The sequence below is a fragment of the Ahaetulla prasina genome, chromosome 3, assembly GCF_028640845.1.
Source record: "Ahaetulla prasina isolate Xishuangbanna chromosome 3, ASM2864084v1, whole genome shotgun sequence".
Lineage (NCBI taxonomy): Eukaryota > Metazoa > Chordata > Lepidosauria > Squamata > Colubridae > Ahaetulla > Ahaetulla prasina.
The window spans coordinates 214,626,219-214,637,340 of record NC_080541.1 but is presented as its reverse complement, the minus strand read 5'-3'; the positions used below and the strand labels follow the sequence as shown (position 1 = coordinate 214,637,340).

At 39.7% G+C, this 11,122-nt stretch overlaps 1 protein-coding gene across 1 annotated transcript in view; it reads right to left on the bottom strand.

Moving 5' to 3' along the window:
* Positions 1 to 9,144: 9,144 nt before the first annotated feature.
* Positions 9,145 to 11,122, bottom strand: part of LOC131195080 (cadherin-like protein 26) — a gene marked incomplete at its 5' end in the record, with an annotated part of 34,200 nt that continues 32,222 nt past the window's right edge. Inside the window, one exon of the mRNA XM_058176706.1 lies at positions 9,145 to 9,345. Coding sequence (XP_058032689.1) covers positions 9,145 to 9,345 — 201 coding nt within the window. The remainder of the gene's footprint in view (positions 9,346 to 11,122) is intronic.

The following is an 11,122-nucleotide window of genomic DNA, read 5'->3' as shown; positions in this document are numbered from 1 at the left end:
GGATGTAATGTTGGTATTTGGTTAAATAGAATTTAATTGTTATAATTGATATATTTTGGATATAAGTTATAATTTTAATAATGTTATTTGACAGATGTAAGGTAAATTGAAGAAATATTAATATTAGTAATGTTATTTGATTTATGTAAGTGATATTAAAGATATGAGAAGATAGAATATTGTTTATTTTGGAGATTGGATAAAAATTTAAGAATTTAAGCTGGAAATATGAATTATATTTGGGACACTGTTTAAGGAAGAAAGATATATTATAGAAGAATTTCTGATGAATACTGGAAGATGGAATATCGTTTTGGTCTTGATCGATGAAGATTGGATATTATTGATGAACTGGAAATACTAATTTAATTGGAAGATTCTGAAGATTTTAGGAGTGGAATGGACTGATATATAATGGACTGGAAGAAGAATGTACCTTTTTGTTTCTGGAAGGGGAGTTAAGGTCTTAGAGAGAGGAGTGACTATGGATTTGAATTATGTTGTATTTTAATTTATGATTGTTAATTTTATACCCTGTACTTTGTTCTGGGAAGTCTCGGGGGTGGGAGGGGAGGAGGGAAGGGGAGAGGGGAGATGAAGGATCAATGTAAAGGAATGATTGAAGATATGTAATTAAGAAATAGAAATAATTTGAAATGAAAGCGGGGCTGCTCAGCTGCCATTTCAGAAGGGAATGGAAAGGGAGAGGAGTGAGTGAAGGAAGAAAGTAGGTAGGAAAGAGAGAGGTAGAAAAGGGGGAGAGGAGAGGAAGAAGAAAGGGAAGGAGAGAGGGTTAGAAAGGGTGGAAGAGAAGAGTAGGGAAGGAGGAGAGGATGTAGAAAAGCGAAGGAGAGGAAGGATGAAGAAAGTAGAAGAAAGTAGAGAAGGGAGGAGGAAAGGTTTGTTAAGGAAGGAAGTGGTAGCTGGGCAGGTCCGAATAAGTAACAAATGAAAGTTAATGATTAATGTTGAATAAGAGACTGTATATTGAATAGGTTGTTGGAAAATGAAAATAAAACTTTTTACCAAAAAAAAACAAAAAAACAAAGATTAAAAACGTAATATTTTTCCCCCTTCCCCAGGTGCCAGATCAAACAGCCTTCCTGTTCAATTCCTTCAACACTGCCAGTTAACACCCTTTTAAAGGTAAAGGTAAAGGTTCTCCTTGCACATATGTGCTAGTCGCTCCAGACTCTAGGGGGCGGTGCTCATCTCCATTTCAAAGCCGAAGATCCAGCACTGTCCGAAGACATCTCCGTGGTCATGTGGCTGGCATGACTAAACACCAAAGGCGCACGGAATGCTGTTACCTTCCCACCATAGGTGGTCCCTATTTTGCTACTTGCATTTTTTTACTTGCTTTCGAATGGCTAGGTTGGCAGAAGCTGGGACAAGTAACGGGAGCTCACCCTGTTACGTGGCACTAGGGATTCAAACCGCTGAACTGCCAACCTTTCGATCAACAAGCTCAGTATCTTAGCTACTGAGCCACCGCGTCCCAACACCATCTTTACCACCTTTGATGATAATGTTTCAGAAAGATCAACAGGAAAACCATTTTGGAGCCATAAGAAGAAATGTTACAAAAGGGATTTATTATTGAACAAACTATCCTAACATATAATATCTAGCATTGCAAAGAATGACTAATAGGTACTTGCTTGTCTGTGTTACCTGTCAACCAACCTCCAGTCCGTAGCAAATTTTGCACAAGTAAAATCCCACTTTTTAATCAAACAGCCTTCTGTAAACGTAAATCAAACCACAAAACGAATATTGTTTATTTTTGGAGATTGGATAAAATTTAAGAATTTAAGCTGGAAATATGAATTATATTTGGGACACTGTTTAAGGAAGAAAGATATATTATAGAAGAATTTCTGATGAATACTGGAAGAATATTTGGTCTTGATCGATGAAGATTGGATATATTTGGTCTTAATTGATGAAGATATTTTATTGATGAACTGGAAATACTAATTTAATTGGAAGATTCTAAAGATTTTAGGAGTGGAATGGACTGATATATAATGGACTGGAAGAAGAATGTATTTTTTTTGTTTCTGGAAGGGGAGTTAAGGTCTTAGAGAGAGGAGTGACTATGGATTTGACTTATGTTGTATTTTAATTTATGATTGTTAATTTTATACCCTGTACTTTGTTCTGGGAAGTCTCTGGGGGGTGGGAGGGGGGAAGTGGGGGAGAGGGGGGGAGATGAAGGATCAATGTAAAGGAATGATTGAAGATATGTAATTAAGAAATAGAAATAATTTGAAATGAAAGCGGGGCTGCTCAGCTGCCATTTCAGAAGGGAATGGAGAGGGAGAGGAGGGAGTGAAGGAAGAAAGTAGGTAGGAAAGAGAGAGGTAGAAAAAGGGGAAAGGAGAGGAAGAAGAAAGGGGAAAGAGAGAGGGTTAGAAAGGGTGGAAGAGAAGAGTAGGGAAGGAGGAGAGGATGTAGAAAAGCGAAGGAGAGGAAGGATGAAGAAAGTAGAAGAAAGTAGAGAAGGGAGGAGGAAAGGTTTGTTAAGGAAGGAAGTGGTAGCTGGGCAGGCCCGAATAAGTAACAAATGAAAATTAATGATTAATGTTGAATAAGAGACTGTATATTGAATAGGTTGTTGGAAAATGAAAATAAAACTTTTTACCAAAAAAAAACAAAAAAACAAAGATTAAAAACGTAATATTTTTCCCCCTTCCCCAGGTGCCAGATCAAACAGCCTTCCTGTTCAATTCCTTCAACACTGCCAGTTAACACCCTTTTAAAGGTAAAGGTAAAGGTTCTCCTTGCACATATGTGCTAGTCGCTCCAGACTCTAGGGGGCGGTGCTCATCTCCATTTCAAAGCCGAAGATCCAGCACTGTCCGAAGACATCTCCGTGGTCATGTGGCTGGCATGACTAAACACCAAAGGCGCACGGAATGCTGTTACCTTCCCACCATAGGTGGTCCCTATTTTGCTACTTGCATTTTTTTACTTGCTACATGACGGCAGCCCTGCCCGAGCTGCTGGAGATGATAGCCAGGACGGTGGTTGAGACCCCCAGGCTTATGGTCATGGGGGATTTCAACTTGCCGTCGGCGGGCGATTCGTCAATGGCAGCTCAGGAGTTCATGGCTTCTATGACGGCCTTGGACCTGACCCAGGTAGTTGCGGTCCCCACCCATGTCGGGGGTAACACACTGGACTTGATTTTCGTCTCGGGACAGTGGCTAAATGATCTGGAGTTAGGGGAATTAATATCTCAACCCTTGTCATGGTCTGATCATTTACTCCTTCAGCTAGACTTTTGGACCACTGCACCTCACCGCAGGGAGACGGAACCGGTTCAATGGTTCCGTCCCAGGTGCCTGATGGACCCTGAGAGGTTTCTGACGGAGCTTGGGCCATTCCCAAATGGAAGCTCATCTGAATAAGTTTTTACAACCAGCCAGGCCCCACCTTATCCGGGGTTCTATCAGGCCTCCATTTAATTAAAAGACATTCCAATGTTAGAAAGAGGCTTATTGTATTGCAAAGTATGTTGCAACTATTGTTATAGCATCTGCAAACAAGATCTTTGAAGTATGTGATCTCATGCATTCTTGCAACAATCAGCATTGCCCTATGATAGCTGAGCAACAAAAGCTTAACGAAGGTGCCTTGCCTAGAAACTGTACTCACCTTTAGTATGTAAGCTTAAAACCAGTTTTTCATTTATTAGACCACTAAAGTTCAACTTTCTATTACCAGAAATCTCTTTTCATGCAATGTATCTGTTAAAGAAAGTGTTAAAGAACGAGTACCGCAAGCCCTGAAGATTTTTTTTCTAATGTGACTTCTCAATTTGTGCCAAATTGTATATGGGTTACTTCGCACAAACTGTATATGTGTTTCAGAACACACCCAACATTCTTTAGAAGTTGTATGCTGCAGTTGTAGTTCAATTAAAAACAGACAAACTGCTGGGCCATTTGATTAACTTTTTGGCTCTACTGCTTGTGTGAATCCAGATAGGGACATGTCATCTAACAGTTCCAGATAATCCGGAGCTGGAAAAAAGTGAACCTTTCTGAAAATATCCTTGATCAGTTCTTGCAAATATGGGAGTATCTCTCTTACAAAAGTTAACCTTCTGGATTCAAGGCTGTTAAATTTTGTCATCGGCTATCATGAGTATTCTCCCTCTAAATAAAAGTCCTCAAGAGGCATGTGGGAACCAAAAAGGAAGCATACAAAAAACCTGACACCTAAAGCTGAAACCTTTTTTCCCCCCTTTCAGCATTGTTAATCACAAGTTGCGTTGGTGGATGACCTCTGGAGAGCCCGGGACAGGGGTTGTTCCTCTGTCCTGGTTCTATTAGATCTCTCGGTGGCTTTTGATACCATCGACCATGGTATCCTGCTGCGACGGTTGGGGGGATTGGGAGTGGGAGGCACCGTGTATCGGTGGTTCTCCTCCTATCTCTCTGACCGTTCGCAGACGGTGTTGACAGGGGGGCAGAGGTCGACCCCAAGGCACCTCACTTGTGGGGTGCCTCAGGGGTCTGTCCTCTCGCCTCTCCTGTTCAACATCTATATGAAGCCGCTGGGTGAGGTTATCCGTGGTTTGGGCCATTCCCAAATGGAAGCTCATCTGAATAAGTTTTTACAACCAGCCAGGCCCCACCTTATCCGGGGTTCTATCAGGCCTCCATTTAATTAAAAGACATTCCAATGTTAGAAAGAGGCTTATTGTATTGCAAAGTATGTTGCAACTATTGTTATAGCATCTGCAAACAAGATCTTTGAAGTATGTGATCTCATGCATTCTTGCAACAATCAGCATTGCCCTATGATAGCTGAGCAACAAAAGCTTAGCGAAGGTGCCTTGCCTAGAAACTGTACTCACCTTTAGTATGTAAGCTTAAAACCAGTTTTTCATTTATTAGACCACTAAAGTTCAACTTTCTATTACCAGAAATCTCTTTTCATGCAATGTATCTGTTAAAGAAAGTGTTAAAGAACGAGTACCACAAGCCCTGAAGATTTTTTTTCTAATGTGACTTCTCAATTTGTGCCAAATTGTATATGGGTTACTTCGCACAAACTGTATATGTGTTTCAGAACACACCCAACATTCTTTAGAAGTTGTATGCTGCAGTTGTAGTTCAATTAAAAACAGACAAACTGCTGGGCCATTTGATTAACTTTTTGGCTCTACTGCTTGTGTGAATCCAGATAGGGACATGTCATCTAACAGTTCCAGATAATCCGGAGCTGGAAAAAAGTGAACCTTTCTGAAAATATCCTTGATCAGTTCTTGCAAATATGGGAGTATCTCTCTTACAAAAGTTAACCTTCTGGATTCAAGGCTGTTAAATTTTGTCATCGGCTATCATGAGTATTCTCCCTCTAAATAAAAGTCCTCAAGAGGCATGTGGGAACCAAAAAGGAAGCATACAAAAAACCTGACACCTAAAGCTGAAACCTTTTTTCCCCCCTTTCAGCATTGTTAATCACAAGTTGCGTTGGTGGATGACCTCTGGAGAGCCCGGGACAGGGGTTGTTCCTCTGTCCTGGTTCTATTAGATCTCTCGGTGGCTTTTGATACCATCGACCATGGTATCCTGCTGCGACGGTTGGGGGGATTGGGAGTGGGAGGCACCGTGTATCGGTGGTTCTCCTCCTATCTCTCTGACCGTTCGCAGACGGTGTTGACAGGGGGGCAGAGGTCGACCCCAAGGCACCTCACTTGTGGGGTGCCTCAGGGGTCTGTCCTCTCGCCTCTCCTGTTCAACATCTATATGAAGCCGCTGGGTGAGGTTATCCGTGGTTTCGGGGTGGATTATCATCTGTACGCTGATGACACTCAGCTGTACATTTCCACCCCGAACCACCCCAATGAAGCCGTTGAGGTGATGGGCCGGTGTCTTGAGGCCGTACGGGTCTGGATGGGGAGGAACAGGCTTCGACTCAACCCTTCCAAGACCGAGTGGCTGTGGGTGCCGGCTTCCCGGTACAGTCAGCTTACACCATTGCTGACTGTGGGGGAGGAAGTACTGACCCCCAGGGGAGGGCCTTCTCTGTGGCGGCACCAGCCCTGTGGAATGAGCTTCCTCCAGGACTACGACAACTTCCTGACCTCCGGACCTTCAGGCGTGAACTGAAGACTCTATTATTTCAGCGTGCGGGACTAGCCTAAGAACAAAATGTTTTAGCAGGGAGGTGGGGAGTGTTGCTGTGAGTGGGTTGGTTGGCTGTGTGGTTGAATCTTTTTTTTTTTTGCAAAATATTTTTTTTATTTTTTATAAACATATTAAAAACATAATAATTGTGAACAAATTATTGGTCAGGTACATCTTAAAATATATTAAATTACCCAAATTATAATCTAATACAATGTATTTTCTTCTTCTTGAATTTAATTATTTATTGCACAAATCTAATTAAAAAAAAGAAAAAAACATATTTAACCTATTCTGAAAGATATTTAAAAGAAGTCTAGTCCCCAGATTTAATCCCCTAAAACCTCATTAATAAATCTATGAAGTGTTTTTTTTTTAAATTTCACCAATCAAAGCTTTATATCTTCATTATTAATCATTATTAATCAAAGGTCAGATCGTCCAAAAACTCTTTCTTAAAACTGCCCAGAGATCACATAGACAGTTTCTTTCTTATATAGGAGTGGTCCTGAACTCACAAAGACTACTCCCCCCTACCATCTTTCTCTGCCTCTAAATCAGTAACATATATTAAAAATTTTCTATCTAATCAGTTGAACTTTATTAATAAGTCTTCTATCAAGTTTTTTAAATTTCACCAATCAAAACTTTATATCTCATTTCTAATCAGAGGTCAAAAAAACTCTTTCTTAAAATTGCCCAGAGATCACATAAACAATTTCTTTCTTCTAAAGGAGTGGTCCTGAACTCACAAAGACTACTCCCCCCTACCATCTTTCTCTGCCTCTAAATCAGTAACATATATTACAAATTTTCTATCTAATCAGTTGAACTTTATAAATAAGTCTTCTATCAAGTTTTTTAAATTTCACCAATCAAAACTTTATATCTCATTTCTAATCAGAGGTCAAACATCTAAAAACTCTTTCTTAAAATTGCCCAGAGATCACATAAACAATTTCTTTCTTCTAAAGTAGTGGTCCTGAACTCACAAAGACCATGCCCCCCTCATCTTCCTCTGCCTCTAAATCAAATATATATATTTAAAATATTTTCTATTCAATCAGTTTTCCCCATAAATTCCTTAATAAATCTTCTATTTACGTTTTTTAACATTTCACCAACCTCAACTTTATATCTACATTACTGATCAGACCATCTAAAATCATTTTCTTAAAATTGCCCAGAGATCACATGGACAATTTCCTTCTTCTCTTATCATCTTCCTCTGCCTCTAATTCAATAACCATATACTTAAAATTTCTCATCCAATCCATTTGATATCAAACAAAAAATTGACATTTACCCGGGTAATCTCTAAGTATTCTCAATTATTCCCTCAATATGTTTAATTGTTTCCTTAGAAGTTTTTATCAAATCATTTTATTACCTTACTTATTCGTAAAAACAAGAAAGAAAAGAAACACACACACAAAAAGAAAATAATAATAATAGTTTTTCCAGACCATAATAAGACTCATTTCCCTCTTATCCCAATTTATTCTAATATCTTTCCCTCCATTTCCCAAAATCTCAATTACTTTCATTGTAAATATCACAACATTAATATTAACATATTCTAATTAAATTCTTCACATAATTCTAAAAGCAGCTATTGGTTCCTTTCAAAGAAATGTTATGTGACCACATCAATAGAGCTTTCTTCGTGGGACTAGACCACTATTCCATTCTTACAGTCTTTCTTTGCCTCTGGAAATCTTATTTAAATAAAAAGTTCTCGGCTTAATTTTGTAATCCAAAAACACACCATCTGTAACGCTCCTCTGAAACTGTTGTGTAATCCCAGCAGCACCAATCTTCATGAAAATAGTCACAAGAAAACTATTCAACTCTAGCTGTCTTCCTCTGCCTCTAGATGTCTCCTTTTGAAACAGTTACAGCTCACAAATAATAAGTAGCCATTTTGGTAACAAAGTTCCTTTGTTCTCAGAAGTTTTGGTAGGTGGCGGTTTCTTCATTTTTCTTCTATTTTAATTATCTTCTTAAACTTATTTATCTTTCAAATTCTTATCTCCTATTTTTATCTTTGGTATTCCATAGATTTCAAATAGAGGGATTTGAGACTTCCACTTAAAAACAGTTCAATAAGTTCTTTTATTCTTTTCTTTCATTTCTTAATTTCCAATATATTCCATTAAAACTTCTAGGGATCTCCAAATTGTGCTTAGTTGAAAAAAAAGAGTTTATTTTCTTTTCCTTATTCAATTGGGGCTCTACTGGCTGTGTGGTTGCATCTTGATTGGTAGATGGAGTGGGTGTTTGCAGATTGGTCGAGGTGGGGAGTGTTGCTCTGAGCGGGTTGGTTAGCTGTGTGGTTGCATCTTGATGGTAGATGGAGTGGGTGTCTGCAGATTGGTCGGCTATTTTGTAGCATCCTGTGTGCGTGTGGTCCTAGTCTTTTGTTCCTGAGCTTTGGTGTTGTGACCTCTGGAGTTCTGTGATGTGATGTCTTGAGCAGATGGCTGTGATGCAGCATCCATGGTTTTGGTTCGGACCTCTGAGTCCGAGGTCTTGTCATGTGTTCCTGGCATGTGTCAGCTTGCTTTGTGTGGGGATCAGAGGGGGGCGCAACAGCCAGTGGTGCCAGCATGGTCTGGCTTCTGGATGGTGGTTGTGTTTCGTCTGTGGGGTGGGTTTGGGTTTGAATCTGGTGAGGATGATTGGTAGTGGCGTTGTGTGTTATCCTGGGTCCAGTGTCAATTTTCATGGCTGGGACTCGTTTATTGACTAAGGCTATTTTCCAGATGTCTGGTAGGCGGGAGGTGTCATCTTGTTTGTTCATGTTGTGGGGGTGTTTCTCTGATGAAATTTTGAAGGAACCAAATTAATCTCCAAAACTGAACACTATAACAAGAGAATAATTATGGAAGCCATTGAAATAAACACCCCACAACGTGAACAAATAGGAACGGGAAATATATATATATATACCCTCATTGTCAGATGAATTGAGCTTAGTTCAGGGCAAGAGCAATCATCATTTGTGGTAGATTTTCCTAAGTGGGTCAAATATAAATCCCATGTCATCCAGAAGATTGCTAGGGAGGCTGTTTTTATCATCTTCTGGAACAAGCAGGGACAATAAAGATTTGCTTTTCTCCAACGTTCCTTCTTCTGCATAAACATGAGGCGTATAAGAAACTATATTGTCCTCCAGGTTGTTGCTTTGCTTACATTTCTAAGAAAGAAAGAAAAATCAGTCTTACTCCTTACTTACACCTATTTTTAGGAATATTTAAGGTCCAAGGAGGCATTTTAAACAGGTTCCCAATATAGTATTATAGAAAGTTAGCACCCATCCCTCCTAGAAGAATGAAATGTTTTAGGAAATATTTAAAAAGGCAGAATATTATATTTCCCCCAAAAGAGAAATCGAAATCTTAAGTGAGACAGAAACTCAGAGCTTCAGCCCTGCCCCCAGCAGATATTTGCTGCCCATTGAGAAGGACTGGGCCAGCCTATCTACAAAGCAAAAGACCGTCAGCTCCAGAGTGATGGGATTAAGCCATGACCCTCCAAGACATAATAGGATTATCTAGCAGCAGGGCTCACTGTGTTACAAAATCACCTGGGGACATTGCATCACCCTACAGGCTTCAACCAAACTTGATTTAGACAAACGTGGCCCCATGGGAGTCTGACTATAGCCAATAGAATACATTTCTTGCACAGGAACAGGAAGCTCAAGGTCAAAGAGAGGGTATAAATAACCCTCACTCTCCATTCCATGTGGTCAACTACTCCAGGACCATGTACTTGGTGGTTCTGCTTCATTAAACCATCTTTCCAATCAGCCTCCATGTTTCCAGTGTCTTTCTCCCCACTTGGAACTGAACCAGATGGACATTTCTTCCAACAGTATGGTGAGGAAGTGAAGCTGAGATTGTTGACTGCATGGCAAGATAAGCAGCTGCAACCCAGCAGAAACACTTCTGCCCCACACTTCCTCATGATTCAGCTCATACTTTTCTCCCAGAAACTTGAGGAGATTCATTCATTCATTCATCTTTCTTTCTTTCTTTCTTTCTTTCTTTCTTTCTTTCTTTCTTTCTTTCTTTCTTTCTTTCTTCTTTCTTTCTTTCTTTCTTTCTTTCTTTCTTTCTTTCTTTCTTTCTTTCTTTCTTTCTTTCTTTCTTTCTTTCTTTCTTTCTTTCTGCCACTGACGGTTTACACACAAGCATCCATGCAAGAGTTCCAGGTCTCTGTCTAATTTAACTTCTCCCTGGAATTGTCATTTTTTCAGAGCCTGGGAAAAAAAATCGCTCCCCATATTTTGGGGGGGGGGGCGGGAGTCAGAGAAATCACTAGGAAATCTCAAGTCTGTAGGATGAACCCTGGCTCAACGCAAGTATTTAGAAAAGGGAATCTGGAGTTGGCCCTCCAGTTGCTTACCTGTTTCAAGGTAGCAGCCACTGTTTCCAAAAACTTCTCAGATGTTTTTATGTTGTAATTTTCCCAAAAGTTCATCTACAGAAAGGAAGGGGGAGGGGGAACAGAGGTTCACAGTCATCCTCAAAAATCCATCAGGAGATCTTTCCACTTCAAACATATATTTAGCTAACATTCTCAACTGATGCATCCAAAACTATTAGAAACCGTAAGAGATTTATTTATGTAATACTATTATTTTATTTTTATTTTATTTATTTGCCAAGAACGTATTAGGTAATATATATATATATATAAGTATAGGCGTGGATTGGATACATAAAGTAGATACCAATAGAGGAAACATTAGGACAGGGAGGATAGGCATGTTGGTACGCTTATGCACATTACAGACCTCTTAGGAATGAGGTGAGGTTCACAGTAGGCAGTCTAAGATTAAAGTTATGGGAGTTTGGATAAGAAACCACAGAGTCAGGTAGTGCATTCCAGGCATTGACCACTCTGTTGTTGAAGTCGCATTTTCTGCAATCGAGTTTGGAGCTGTTTACCTTTAAGTTTGAAGCTAT